Consider the following 16315-nt stretch of genomic DNA (forward strand, 5'->3'; position numbering starts at 1 on the left):
CAAAAGCTACTAACATCTGTGTTTCAGCTGTACAACTGGGCCAATTTGATTAATGCCACTGTCTGAACCTGAGGTATGTAGACTCCAAACAAACAGGTTTGCAAGTGTAGGGGTATATGGATGGAAAAAGAGGGCCAAAGATTACATCAAATGATGTGAAGTAGACGGGGGGGGGGGCAGGTAGTAGTGTTGGGGGTGGGGGTAAACTTATATAATCAAAAATGAAAGAAACAACCTGTCAATAGTGAAAAGAAGGCAATCCCAAGGAGCTCTGTTGATCATCATCCAAAGAAAAGCAGAGCAAAACAAGAAAATTAAATGTAATTGCCTGATTTCGACAGCTGATCTAGTTTAGCAAACAGAAGTGCAGAAGATAATTAGTCTCAAGAGGAAAATCAGCACACCCTGTGCAGAAAAAAGCCACAATATGTCTGCTGACTTCTCTGAGTTTTTTACTGCTTCCTCAGGTGACTATTTTATGACTTTTTACACCTCAAAAATTATGTTCCCGCACAACTAAACTGAAAAATGCAATTTAACTAAATGTTAAATTGCATTGCATTTTCCCCAAAACCAAGCTGATAATGTAGTTTAGTTGTTTTGCTTTTTATTCCTTGTTTGAAATTCTACTGTCCATACATCCATAGTCTTAATAACTTATCTAATTTAGTGTATTCCAGTATTAATCTGGACTAACTGAACAAACTTTCAGTGACAATTAAAATGAATGAGGATCACCCAAACAATCAATATTAACTTGCAGCTTTGTTAACCCAGCGATATTCATTCATTTCTATGTGTGTGAGAGACAGAGTGAGATAGAGAAAGAAAAGACCAGGAATTACTGAGCAACATTAAAAACAAATAAACAATCAATCTGGTGGTGGTGGCAAGTGCTGACTGTGTTGGGCCTCAACAATAAATCAATATAAAGTAAACACTGCCCCTAGTCAATAAATATAATCTGCTCTGGCAGACATTAATTTACCAATTCTTTATCATCAAGCAAAGGGTTTTGCTAACTACTGTAGCTACTGTGAGCCAACTACCTAGCTAGTGTGAGTCATGGATGGGGTCACTTTAGTCAGACCAGTAGTGACAAGGCAGTAATGTTTCAGTAAGGTTACCACAACATCTTAAAACAGATCTAATAAAGGTTTACAGTATTTACAGTATCGGGTAGGTTTATACACAGAGGGTTGACAACCTGTGTCATTGTGAAAAGTTGGTATACTCTGTTCTTTGCTATGAACAAATTAAGTGTCTGGATGTTAATGTATTCAGCTAAATAACTGGTTATCTTGCAATTTTAATAAACAAACTGAAGAAGAATTAGAATGTATCAGAAGACAATAATTTTGTGCTACAAGGGAGTATTCCTACTAAAATGATGAGCCAAAAAGTAAGAACTGACCGACCAGAAAAGAGCTAAAATCTAATCTCCTGCCCACAAAAGCTCCAATTAAGCAACATAGGCCTAATTTACAAAGATGGACAAACTAACACGAGGCCATAAAAGCAGAAATCTGCTAATGCGTTTAAAGTTTTCAGGTAATCTACTAACACTAATTTATAAACAAAAACCCAGCAGTTAATTTCAGTAATGACCAATGCAATCTACCAAGAGCACTACAAAAAAAACAACAACAAAAACAAACAAACAAACAAACATTACCCTCTGTTTGTGCTTTTAGAACAACCTGAGGCAGCCGAAGGAGAAATTTTAATATAGAGGCAAACTCTCTAAGAAGAGGCTGAGGACTGTGTGGGGTCTGAGAGTCAGTGTCTGCATAAATATAACACCTCATTATGGATCCAGAAAAGGTATGATAGGTAGGTAACAAAATATTACAAACTAAGTCTTTATGTGACATCTGAACTGTGCAGAAGAAGAAAATACACATTATTCACCTTCAAACGCTGACCCATATGAATATTAGTGAAGTTACTGTTACTGTGCCTCGTGTGTAAATCTACTCAGTATTCTTGATTTTTTTTCCTGCATTCCATGTGATGTTGAAGGGATTCATTAAAGTTTATTGCACATTGCAACATTCAGATAAAAATCTAACCCACTTCTTATGAGTACCATTAGTTGCTGTATTTTGACATTTCAATATGGTATGTAACAGATCCAATACCTCTGAGAAGTGAAAATGAACATGAATGGTATTCTTTCCGCATGCAAGACTGTGGAAGATATGCAGACTTTTACCATTGTTTAATGAGCTCTGTGTAGAAATGTGACTAAAACACAGCAAAGCCACCAGCTTGTTGTAGGAAAACATAACTTGGCTGGATGTAATACCCAGCACAAGACACGTCTTTCTCTCGCTAATTCCGACTCCGCTCAGTTAAAGTGAGTTCTGCTCCGTTTCATCAAAATACCAGTATTCCAGAGGACCAGAAATATACCCAGGGCTTGGACCGAGCTAAAATTTTCACATCATGCTCACAGATTTGAGCAATCCATCCCCAACAGTGACAACACCTTTCCCTGCATTCTAACTAAATTTACACTTGCAGCAGCAACTATCATCAGGTGCAAAGTAAAACAGGGTTTTTTTTTTCAGCTTTGAGTGAATGATGCAAGTAAATGACCTACTGCAAGCCTTAGTAAATCATGCTTGTATGATTTTTTAAATACTTTCCTCCCAAAATTTGACACTGTGTTAGGGAAACTCCTACAAATACATATGCAATATTGCCAGTAGCAAAAACATCTGTCCATCCCTTTCATTCAGAAAACTGGCACCGATGTTTAGTACATTATGACTGACTGAACGTCTTTAAGCTTGCCTCTTGCACTCGTACTAATTCAAAACCTAGTAGCAGTTCTAGGATGTGGCCAAACCAGAAAAGAAAATGCATACATTTGCATAATGTCTTCATCAGATCAATGAGCACAGCTAACACTCTACTACAAATGTTCCAATTGACTCTCGGCATTATTTAATTCAATCACATATGTCAAAAACAGGCCCCTAATCCCTCCAAATCCATTTTTATTTATTATTATTATGATAAGTCACATAAAAGTGAATATAACTGAATGTACAAATGTACAAGAGCAAATACATGCAATCCTAATTATTTGTATGTTTTTCATTTAGAAGCATTAAAAAGTGACCTTGTTGAGGAGTAAATATTTAACCATGTCGGTGGTTTTGATTCAGGAGGGGGGGGGGGAGAGAGAGCGAGAGACCACAGTCAACCACTGGGCACTGGTAACAAATTATCACAATCTTCAATCAATTACTTTCATCCTCCGGTGCTCCCATCAATTTCCTGCCACTGCATACCAAATACGTTTTCTGCCAACCAACTGTCCAGGGTACACCCCACTGTTTACCCTACGATTGCTGGGATAGGCTCCACCGCCCCTTGGACCCTGAAATGGATAAGCAGTTAAGGAAATGGATGGACGTATGGATGGGTTTATACACTATTCTGCACATTCATTCAATTAACGCTAAACTTCTAAAGCTCGAAATATGTTTAACCTTGTCTAGAACCACCTTACTGTTTGTTTTTAATGAGCCATCAGCGTGGGCCTCTGCTTTTCAATATGTGCTTTCTATATGTCAACATGAACATCTGTGATGAGAGGTACACCATATGGAATCGCCTGTCATTTTTAGCCACATAATATAGAGTTCAAGGGGAAAAAAAAGAAATCAGCTAATAAACATCTTTGGTGGTTGGTGGAAGATAAATACGAAGAAAATCCTCTGGGTCATGTTTAGGTTGAATAGAAGCAGGCATAGATAACTGAGACAGCAACCAGACTGCATATCATAATAGGCCTAATGCTTACAGATGAAGTCACTTGTCAGATAGGAAGCAGTCAGCCAGGAAATATTGCCTTTACAGTAACTTCCATACAAACTGCTCAGTCTCACTGCCATGACTCCAATAGCACAGAATATCATGTGTGAATGCTTGGGCCATTTGTAACACACACACACACACACACACACACACACACACACACACACACAAAAAGACTTCATCTTCATGAGCATTGCAGCTACATGTCAAACAACACCTTTCACAACAACTCAGTACCAGCAGCTCAAATGGACTGAGTAAACAGAGAGTAAAGCACTGAAAAAAGGCAACGTAAAATAAACACTGCAGACTGCCAGAAAATAAATCTGAGGTCTCTGCAACAACTTGTTCACTACCTGTACCGAGGGATGAAACTATCTCGTGGCACTCTTTAATCATCAGTAGCATTGCCAACATAAAAATGTATTGATTGTGTTTAATTAGTTTGATAGAACAGCTGTGCAGAACTAGTCCACTGGTTAAAAAACAAAAACTGCTGTCGGGTAAACGCGAAGGGTTACTTAAAGACAAGCTTCACTAATCACAAACATACAGGCTGATAACTAGTACTATCAAATATTGATTTAGGATCAAAATAATAGTTTTGGCAGATTAACAGATTAGCCAGACCTGATGCCCATGAAAACATCTCAACCGTACTTCTACTAAAACTCAACAGCCAAGCTTACAGGGAAGGTCAAAAATGTAAATGATCTTTGTATGGCTAACAGAGCAATTACTTCATTGTAAAGCAGCACACAAGTCACGAAACATTACTTACTCATTTCTGACAGGAGAATAAAGTGGGTTGGCAGCCATAATTATTAACCTGACAACTATATTTTTTAGCTTACTGACAGGGTGTCATTTTGAATGAGTGACTTCAGGTGCTTCTACTTTCTTCACAGTGCAGTCAAGTTTATTATTATGATTACCAGTATTTAAAAAAATCTTCCTTTATTTGAACTATGCTTTTCTTTCCCCAAATTCTGTAAGCTAATGCTTGTCAGGCCCTCAGCTAGTTGCTAAATAATCTCTTGATAAACACAACAACTGAAACACTTTCAAAAATGTAAATCTGCCATGCTTTCAAACACTTCAGCATAGTACAGTGGAGCAATATATGTCACAGTTACATCATTATCATAGCTTTGCCCAAAAACTGACTGCATGGTTCATTTTATGGGAGGCATTTAGATTTGAATTACTTTCCAGCAGCATTTCCTAGTAATCAGAAAACTAAAGTGTATGTCAGAATAACAGAAGAAGAAGAAAAAAAAGATTTTGTAATGGAGCACAACATGGCATATTTTGAAAAATGCTGTTTGGTTTGAACACAGTAAGTGTACTCACATTGATCGATGTTCCCGTCTGCTTTCCCCTTCTCCTGCAAACAGAGAACACACACAAAACTGGTTATTACAGGCTTGGAGGAGTGAGACAAAAACAGCCCTTTCTGCAGCTTTTTGCAGACCATTCGTTACCGTGCCTTCTTTTCTTTTCTAGGCTAAGTGAAAGATGAGGGCAGAAAACAAAGGTGAACAGATGGAAAGAGAATGAAAGGAGAGTCAGAGTGGGAATGAGAGAAAATGCTTGAAAGATGACAACAGAAAGACGAGAGGACTTTCACAAAACTGGGTCCCAGAGTCAATTTAATCACCCTAATTGGAAACAGACTTGCCAGCAGGCTGTTAGAAGGCAGGTGTCACCATATTGTAGTGGAATGTTTATCCGGATGTTGAACAGTCGATACCAGCGGGATAAACTGTGATTTATTTCCCAGTTCTATCAGTGAATCTGATATTTAGATGCACTTTTAAGTTAGTCACATCACCTTCATTCATGGCATTCCAAATATGCTAAACTAGCGTTTGGATGATGAAATTAGGAGCAATTATGTTCAGCTTTGAGGTACATAAAAATCAAATTTCAAAGTTAAGCAAACCAGGTGCTGAACATGTTGGAGGAGAGGAAAATTATCCTGTAGCATAACTGAGCAATGGCAGTGGTAGAAAAGAACATCTGTGACAATATTATGGCCTAATATTTAAACGGATGTCAAAAGCAATGAAAGCATTAGGTGCCATGCAACACAAATGAGGACAGAAATATGTAAAAGTAAAAAGAAAAGCGGGTAACCATGAATTAATGATGGCATAAATGGAAACCATCTGGGGTGTGAAATGGTCGAGCTCAAAAACAACTTTTTTTCAAATTTTGCTTTTAGATGCAATCGAGCTGACCCGTACGTGCAAACTATGGGCGTGTTTTTAGTTGTCAGCATTATAGTGTGCGCTTCGTGCTTGTTAATAACCGATCGCTGGTGTTTACAGCGCAAGGTGCATGAATTGTACCTCGGCTCGAGATGCAATTTCACGTACGTGGGTAAAACAAAAAAAGATCGACACGCTGCTTTAAAAATAGAACGGAAACACGTCTTCCAATGCAAAAACCCCTTCTGAAGAAGCCAATATGAGGCAGCAATTGAATTGTTGTGACATTTTGCATTCTCGTCCCTCAGTGTGGATGTCACTGGTAATGAGGCTCAGTGATAAAACTTGCGTGCAACTGCGAGGCCTTCTTGGCTTCCCAGGAGACCGAGAGCCTCATGAGAAACGCAGCAGTTTTAGTAGCTCCTGTCATTGCCTCTGCCTTTGTCTCTACATCTCTATCCCTCTCTCTTCCCTCCCTCTGCCATCTGTCCATCTTAATTGCAGACGTGCTTCCTCATCATGGCAGGATAAAATTGAGTGTGCTCATCAGCACCGCCTTCCATCATCTCCAGTGCTGCTGTTTGATCAATTGATTAGAGAATCAAACCAAGCATAGAGGTGAAAGAAAGGCTACGTCTTTCTTTCTAAAAATACTGTCCGCTTGTTACAGTGGCTCACCGGGGTTCTTCTTGCTTGCCACCATATTTTATACATTCAGCTTCAGGGGAAATTAATTTAGTGATAATGACGTGTACTGTGATTTGATCGTGCAAAGTAAAAACCAAGTAAAAGCCATAAATAGTGAGTGCTGCATGCTTTTAGTGGGTGGAGAAATGTAAATAACTACCACCAGAATTTCATTTGAGCAAATAGGGCAAACCCACTGGGTTTCAATTAGGGAGGATCTGATGCTTTTCTCTGCCATATTTCCTTTGGTTATAGAGGCTGATTAGATGGCTGTATTTTTACTGGAAACTCCTGCAGATTATGTGATAAGACTATGAAAATGCCACAAGACACACACAATAGGGGAGACAGAGGATTCAACACATTTCAGCATCTCGAGCCTGAGGCTGTTTGCTTGACTTGCATTCCCTATGGCTTATAGCGCAGATGTCTCTGGCATTATATAAGATGTACTATAAATAATATTTTCATATATAAGACAATATTAGAGTATGGGATTATTAAGAGTATTCCACGTAGAGTCTTGAATTAGCAGTTCTTTGCTGTCATATGCTTCCAGGTCAGTTTATAGATACTTTTGAGACAACATTCCCCTAAAAATGTTTCATTAGGCTAGTCCCATGTAACTTGATAAAGTTCATAAAAGTAACGCATTGTGCTGTTATGAAGGAAAGGATTATGTAACAGGTTCGCAGCATCCTCTAAAATGTTTACTGCAGAAAAACCAAGGAAGAAACTCAGCCAAATAACCAAGAAAAGCAGTTTTCACAGGTGATGAACTCAAACAGTTAGTTAAATAAATGCTAGCTATTGGAGAAAATAATTTCAACCAATTCCAAGTGCCCGAAAGAAAAGAGTCAGAGTATGCAACTGCCACACAAATTATTTTCCAAGTATCATTTTTCTGGAGAAAAGAGTTCAGTAATGATGGCTGTATGATAAACATCACTGTTACAATCTGAAGAGGGTGGAGGAGGATTTAATATCTCTACCTCGAGGCAGCAAGTCATATCCATGGAAAAGAGAGCATGCAAGCTGCATTGATGTGAGAGAAAATATATTCTTAGCTTATAATGTAACCTACCATAGGAATAAAAAGCAGGGGGTATTATTCTAACAACAAATGCTGTATGTGTGCAGAAAGACTGATTAAGTTTATTTCTTTATGTTACACAGCTCCTTTGTTCACAAAGGCCAGAAACCTTTACTGTGAGACAGATTTCTTCATTAAGAAAACAAAACAAAACTAGCTCTAGTTTACTTAGAAAAAGAATAATAACACCGGTCACTTTCACAATTACACAGTCTTTTCTCCACAAACTGCTTTCCAGCGATGTTAAAGAACGTTTAATATGCTTTGAACAGCAGCTCTCTGCTACACAGAAATAAGCTCATTTAAACTTGGAGGACATTCTTCTTGTTAAAAGGCATTTTCCCCTTCCTATTGTCACCAAAGCGCTTACTCATAGGGGGTCAACTGATTATTGGTGTTTCTCTGCTTTCTCTGTATTATTCTCTTTACAGTATAATTCACCTAGAGGAAACCGATGTTGTGATTTGGACCTGAATAAATAAAATTGAATTGAATTTACATTACAGTAAATAGGGTACGTGTTGAGTCTCTGACAAACATGAATAAATAAAGCATCACCTGGCTGGATTTTTACCTGTGCAATAGCTTTACGTACTAAATGAGCAGTCGTGACACTGTGAGCAGACTGAAAATAAAAACTGTGCTTCTAATATTATGGTATTGGTATCACAGTTGGCTTCATATTTGCATTTCTCAGTACTTTTTGTTGCAAAGTTTAAATGTACAAACTCAATAAGAAGGATTTTGCCTGTGTAAACACATCTCCGAATGCAACATGCTTCCACCTTGGATGCCATTTAAACACCCACACGAAACAAGAACCTGACACTGCCGCCACAGAAACTGACATTTTGTGGGAATGCAACTTGAACAACAGGGCAAATCAAGCCAAGCAGTGCCCGTTATGAAGTCTACTTGAATATGCTTTCTCCTCAATCGCTTAAATGTGTTGCTATCCAGGCACCTTTCACGAATGTGCTCACTTTCATTCTATACATCTCTCTCAAACTCCTAATTTTAAACAACAACCAAACTTTTTGCTGGAATGTGATTATTGAAGACCAGCTCAGCATCGTGGTTTCAATATACAGAGACAGAGATAGTTTGATGAGAAGACATTTCGATGATACTGCCTGAGGACACAAAGAGAACCAGGAGAGGAGCAGGAAAGGAGAGCTGAATCACTGTCTGTTCTCTTACAAGAGTTCATCTATCCACATTCAATAGATGATCCCTGATGTTTGTTGCTTGGAAAGAAGAGACTTGTCTTATCTAACAGCAATTCATCAGTGCAGCAACAAGCCACTTAACGGGCTTAATGAAGTGCAGCCAAAGGAAAAAGGAAAAAAAGAATCAGACTCTGGCAATACACGTTATGAAGCGGTGATACGTTCACAGGTATAACTTTGATTATTTTCAAATGGAAAAAAAAGCCTGACAGATTCCAACATGTCTCAGTATCAGATGGAGATGGAGCAGCTTTATGTTCCAGCAATACTCACTGGCAAGACCTACTCTCTCAACCCTTCCATTTATTATGATTTCCCCAAGCTTTAAGTAGCAATTATAAACAACTGCTTTCCTAGAAGTTGGATTTTCTTTATATACCAAGAAAAAGCCTATAGGGAGGACTCATTAATCAATATGCTAATCAAGGGTTGCTAATCAAGTCCTTAAAGAAGGTGCACGAGAATAGGTGCAGTAATTGATTTGCCACTGCCATATACCACAATTTCTTTCACAAATAACCTCCAAACTAAAACCGATAAATCAATGCTGAAAATGCAACTGGTGCTGAGTGCATGTAACTAACACAAGTGATCTTTAAATGTAGCTGCTGATTTAGAGAGTGGAACATAAATTTCTTGTGGTTTATCCTATTTGACTGTAGTATATGTAGGCTGATATATATTGAAACTAATTTTTACTGTACATATGTAACAAGTAATCACTTTTTCTCATGCTATGCTACGGCAGGCCAGATAAGCTCCAACATAATCAATACCTAGATTGCACAGTTTTAGACCTAAATTATTTTAATAGTTGCAAGCATTTGCTTTTTTTTAATCCAATTATTTGCAGCTGCACACTTCAATTGAAGAAACTGGAAACAACCTCAAAAAGCTGAAGCTGAAACTATGCTTTTTGATGGACTTCCAAGTTAGACATCTGTCTTAAAGAAGGCAGACACATTCAAACTGACTGATGTTCTTTACCAGATGGTTGTGCTGAGCTTCACGAGCTCATTCAGTATCCCCTACCACTGTAATTGTAGTAGAGAATACTATTATTGCTTCATATAAAGGCAAGCATTGCATATGTTGTGCCTGCCTGAAAGGTTTTCTTCAGCTTTGAGTACAAATTATGAGGAACCAGCCTGAGCAGAATGTGAGCTAACCCTCTGGGGACTGCAACAAAACAAAAAGTAAAGCTCTACGGGTTCAATTCATCATCAAAATGTAAATGAAAACTGGAAATTAAAACACAAAAAGAGAATCTGACATTGTGAGCAGAAGAGTATTTTTATTCTCTTTGTTTCACTTTTTCCTGCAGCCTTTCTCCTGTTCATACAAAGCCAAACCTTCTTACTCCTAAACCTTAATCCAGTGAGCACGGTTCTCTTTCTCTGTGGTAGCTGTAAAATCACTTAACAGCTATGGTCTTTATACAGAGGCCAGTCCCAAACCAAATCATAACCATCCTGTTAAGTGTTGTGCTTACAAAATTCTTGCATGTTGGCGAGTGTTGTCTTTCAGTATGTGGTAACACAAGAATCCAGAACCAAGACTGATGTAGCCTCAGCCACACTGCAAAATAAAGGCAACATTCACCCACAAACAGCACATTTAAGTCTGTTTATAATAATAAATACCATATACAGTACATAATGTGCTTGCCAAGTCAAACTGTTCTATAGTACCTCACATCTGAGCCCGTATATGGACAAGTTAGACTAACATGTTTTTTCTTTTTTTTAACCATGGTAGTGTTTGTCTGTCAGATCCTGACAGACAAACTCATTTTCCTCATTTAAACCATTGCAAATATTAGAAGCAGTGGGCAGCTGTTGTTCAGTACCTGGAGACCAACTCCAGTCAGTGCCTATCACTGGATTACATCTGGGCATAATGACAGGAGAGTTAACCAAGCATGTTTTGATGGCAGGAAAAAGTTCCCCAAGGAAACCTGCAGAAGCCTCAAGTTCCATATGCTTACATATTTGTGACAGCTAATATACTGTAAATGTCCCAAAGCTGCTGTGACCCTGGCATGGACATGTCAGCACAGTCTTTTGGTTATTATGTAAGGATCCAGGAAGTTGACAATGAGTCAAAAATCAAAAGGCTTAATCTGAAGTTTTTAGTTTATATTATTTTGTTGATCAGGTGCAAAGCAAACATACTTCTCCTTCTTTATTGCAAGTGTTAGATTGTTTTGGGGGCATTTGAGTTATGGTGAAAATCTGACTCTGTTTATTCTTTCTCAGAGGCTTTGAGAATGCAGACTTGCATAATGTGAAATCATGAATTTCCATGATTCACCTCACGGTCAACTCTCAATTCTGGCACCAGTTGATGGCGTTTTAAGTTCTAGTTCTGGCCAGATAGATGGATTCTGTGCCTGGGAATTTGTTTTTTGCATCAAGTGATGTTGGGAGACAGAACCTCACAGCAAAATGGCATTCCACAGCAGAGTGCCAACTTGGCATAGCCCGAAGTGAGTGAGACTTACAGACCAGGGGGTGTTCATCGTTCACTTTGAAAAGAACCAGGATGTCTACAGGGCTGTGTGGTGGCCATCTGTCTGCCTGTGCATAAGTCTTTTTGACAACTTATTTGGGCTTCATGTTTACTATCTAAAAAACAAATCAATCGAAGGGATCATTCTTCCTGGCAGGAGACAGTTTTGTGAAGGGTGTCTTTTTTCCTTTTTAACTCATGATTCTTTTGCAACCAACCCTGATAGATACAACCAAGTGACCTCATTCAAGTGCTTGCCCATGGGTGTTAAAGCAATTATCTCCAATTTGTTGTAAATGGCTAGATCAGGGGTCTGCAACCTTTAACACCCAAAGAGCCACTTGGACCCAGTTTCCACGCAAAAGAAAACACTGGGAGCCGCAAATACTTTTTGACATCTACAATGAAGATAACACTGTATATATTGTTTTTTTTTACCTTTATGCTTTGTGTGAACAACTAAAGTAAGTAAGTAAGTAAAGTTTATTTATTAAGTGCTTTTAACAGACAGGCAGTCACAAAGCGCTGTACACAAAGATTAAAATAAACAATACAATCAATAGACATTATACACAATGTAAAAGATCAAATGTAAAGAATGTAAAGAATATAAAATACGTAGATCAACAAAAGGCTTGTTTGAACAGAAAAGTTTTTAACTAAATTTTTAAAAGAATCCACAGAGCAACTAAGGTGTGTTGTTTATGAAATCCATGAAGTGCTACAGAGAAAATTACATTTTATTTATGTAATTAACACATTTTGAACTCTTAAAGAAATATACAAAAGGAAAGACACCAACATGAGCTAAAATGATCCATGTAGCAAACAAAAACTGTTATATCGCCTTTGGGCTTTTGGAGCCTTGACCTGACTTTTAAAAAATAATTGGGAAAAAAAAGCACTATGCTGCTAAAAAAAAAAAAAATAGATATTTGCAAAATTCTGCCTAAATATGTATTTTACCAGGTTAATGTGTGTGGCGGGGCGTGGTCTGCAGCGCCGCTGCAGGGGAGTCGGACGCACCTGAGCGGCACCCGCAATCACGCCTCGCCGCCTTAAAGTCTGTGCTCTCTCTGCTGTTGTGTTGTCGGGCTGTGAGCTGAAAAGCTACAGCCGGCTGTATGCGTACAACAACCGTGTGTGAAAAGTGGTCAATAAAGAGATGCTGAAAAGCAGCGGGTCTGCCGTGGTATGTTTACAATGGAACTTCTGCTCCTGAACCTCTGCGCACAGCGTCTGCAAATCGGGGCTGTACGAAGTCACTTTCATCTTTACGCAGGACTGTAAGCTGTCATCTGTGAGGCGTGAGCGGTGTTTGTTTTTAACATAGTTCATGGTGGAGAACAGCTGCTGACATAATGTGGATCCGAAGATCCATAATTGGCCTACCTGGGGTTGAAAGTCTCGATAAATGCACGGCGTTTCGGCGGGTACACCGGCTTCCGCGAGTGTGACGCTTATTTTGAGCGATGAAAAATAATACAATATAATTTTATTTTTATATTTCAATATCACAATAATCTTTCAATTTAGAACTACAAGTTAAAAAAAAGAACTAAACACAAATAAAATACACTTCAACTAAATACTTCTAATTTATTTTCCCAAACCACCCGGAGCCGCAGTATAAGGACAAAAGAGCCGCATGCGGCTCCGGAGCCGCAGGTTGCCGACCCCTGGGCTAGATGAACAATTGCTAGGTTTAAATATAAAGTGTAGACAGAAAATGGCAGGCAGGTGTAGGATGGTGGTTAGTGTACCACTAACTGTTATAGTAACTGTACAACAAAGAACAGATTCTCACAGTTGTGATGTCAACATTCCATTAATGGCTTTTATCGGTTGTTATCGGGCCTACATATTGTCAATAGCTTCCTCTACCTTTGAGTATAGTCATTCATTTTAATCAATAAAAACCTTAAATCTAGATTATATAGATGTATAGCAGCAGTGTAGATAAGTACACAAAAAATAAGGTCATCCATGGTCATCCTATGCACATACATCAGTCCTTTATGCTCATATACTTATCTGCAGAGTGATATGTATATAATGAGTTAACCGCATCAGCAAGTCATAGTACAGGAGATAGAAAGTGACAATGAAATAAATGTTTTACAGGATTTAAAATGTGTTCAGATTTACAACAAACATGCTTTTTTTTTTTATCATTCGACTGTTTGGCTCGCTTCATTTTTCTTTACAACCTTGATTTGATTTAAGGTTGATACGATTGATTTACTGTTCATCACTGCAAGTGTTTTTCTAGCTTGACAGACAGTGAAGGTAATGGCCTCAGTGGGACGCAGTACAGTACGTTAGTGTGTTGATGTGTATGTGCGTGCAGAATGCACGGGATATTTACCATGGCGCGAGGTTCCTGGGAGGAGGTACGTGACACGCTGACTGTATCCCCGCTGCTTCGCCTGCTGCTCTTGTGCCCTTCAGCGAGCCAGCACCCCGAGGTCCCCAGCAGAGCGGCCACAGCCACAGCCCAAACACCCATGCTGCCCATGAGTGTTTCTCTGTGTGGAAAAGCAAAAGTACAATGCACACTTAGTTCTTAGACTCTTTCTGTTGTTCTGCAAACTGCAGTTACCAGAAATAAGTGCAGCACAGTTTAATAGTTCTCTTAACAAGTGTCTGTATTTATCAGGAATGTGACAGTTGACATGTCTAGTATGCAGTTGAAAACTGTGAAAATGAGACATAACCTCTTTAACATGTTCTTTAATCAGCGTGAATAAATAAACAATGTCAAAACTGTGCTGTTTATTATGTAGCTTTGACTGCAAATCTTCACACCTTACCTGTGATTTTAATCTGTCATAATCCAATTTGTATGCAAATAATTTTTGATTACTTTATTTACTTGATAATATATCAGTGTGTTTGCCCCAGAGGAGATAAAGACACATGAGCTGAACTCACGGTACCAATTATGTAGCTTTCCTCTCTTTGCACAAAGACAGAAAAAAAATATGTGAGCCCTAATTCTTACTTTTTATTTTAATAACTCTGTCTTTATTGAATGTCTATCTGATATTGCAGTGTTTCCAAAATGTTTACAGATGTCTGAATTTTAATAGATTTAGTACATGCAGAGACAAATACCTGAAATTATGTTAATGTATGCTCACAGACCAAGTGGAACAAGTATTATACTCGCCATGCACGCACACACATCACACAGCATAATGCTGCTATGTACACATCAAAGACCACAATGATGGGAATAATTATGTGTATTACAAAGTACATAAAAAAATCTTTTGATGTCAACAAAGAGAAAACCCTCTGAAGTAAGAAATGGTGGAGTGGTGTGGGAGCTTAAAATATAAATTCAGAAGATCGGTTTCACTGCTGTGACATGCGCACACTCACATACGTACTGAAAAATTCAAACATAACGGCCTCAAATGTCTTTCAAATAATGAGTAGTTCCTTTTTTAATCATCTAAAAATGACAAAAATTTGAATTGAATAATTTAAACATTTAACTATGTTTGAAATTATGCCTCTTCTTTAGCCCTGATTGCAAAAGTGAGTGAACTAAAGAGCATTTCAGGTAAAATTAAATCACTTAGTATTCTACAGATGAGGGGAAAATATTATAGCAATTGGCTTAAAGTGAACCCCAAACTCAATAAACAACACTATTCGTCAACACAGTCACAATAAAATATAATACAGGCTTTATAAAGACTTTCTGTCTGCTTTTTTATCTCATCAATAAGTATTTATTGCAAAGATATTGTACTGAGTTGATCTTGCACTGCACTGATGTTTTTAGTATTGTGCCAGCCTCCTGTAGCGTTTGCCCTGAGGGGAAATACTGACTTCTCATCGGATCTTATCAGCTGATGTGTGTCTTTATAGTTCCACTGTGCGACATGGCAGTTTGTTACATGTGTAATTGTGCTTTTAGGTAATAGGTTTATTGTTTTTATTGTGGACTTATGCTTTAGAATATGGCTTTATTGTATGTTTTACTGCTGAACCAGCGTGAAAACAAATTTCCCTTAGGGGGCCATAAAGTTTGCAGTTGAACTGTAACAAGGGCACAAAAACCCATGATGCATCTCAAGCAGTACAATAGTTTATGGTGTCAAATGTCTGCAGTGATGCTTGACTTGAATGCAGAATTTTAGAAGAGAGTCGTGATTCACCTTGACCTGTTATGCCCTGGAGATGGTGGCTGAAAGTTTATCGAAGCTAACTTTTACTTTTTAAAGTAACAATTTTATGGCCATTTAATTTTTTCTTTTCTTTTCTTTTTTTTTTTTTTTTTTACTATTTGCAAGCAGCAAAACAAAGTGTACACAAAACGGTTAATGTATTATATAATGAAACTGATAAGAGGGGTGTGCTATAAGTCGAGACTGATGGGTCTTTCTTTGCACTAATAGGAGTGACTTGTGTCTTTAAATAAGTTAATGAAAGGAAGGTTATGAGGAAAAAAATAACACACTGATAAAATGGGTCTGCAGAATTACAGGACCTGTAACATCAGATAATTAATCTTCCAGGGCTTGACATTGTCGCTATGAGTTACGCTTTTCACATTCATTTGATCCCTTGATAATATAAAAATTGATTAATAGATCTTTAAGGAAATATACTTGCAAAGTGCACTTTAACTAACAGCATAGTTTATTCAAAAATAACTTACTCTAATATATTGCAAAGATAGATATAATTTTTTTTAAAACAGACTGTAGACATGCAGTAAGAAAATGTAAAAATGA

The 16315-nt window shown here is 37.9% G+C and overlaps 1 protein-coding gene across 1 annotated transcript in view; it reads right to left on the bottom strand.

Moving 5' to 3' along the window:
• The window catches only part of fstl4 (follistatin-like 4), a 208942-nt gene that overhangs the window by 180744 nt on the left and 11883 nt on the right, over positions 1 to 16315 (bottom strand). Inside the window, exons 2-3 of the mRNA XM_084940729.1 lie at positions 13933 to 14092; positions 5185 to 5218 (exon numbers count right to left, since the gene is read on the bottom strand). Coding sequence (XP_084796855.1) covers positions 5185 to 5218; positions 13933 to 14082 — 184 coding nt within the window. The 5' untranslated portion in view covers positions 14083 to 14092. The remainder of the gene's footprint in view (positions 1 to 5184; positions 5219 to 13932; positions 14093 to 16315) is intronic.

This window comes from Perissodus microlepis, chromosome 10 (assembly GCF_051167445.1).
Source record: "Perissodus microlepis isolate ML-2025 ecotype Zambia chromosome 10, ASM5116744v1, whole genome shotgun sequence".
In the NCBI taxonomy this organism is placed as follows: Eukaryota; Metazoa; Chordata; class Actinopteri; order Cichliformes; family Cichlidae; genus Perissodus; species Perissodus microlepis.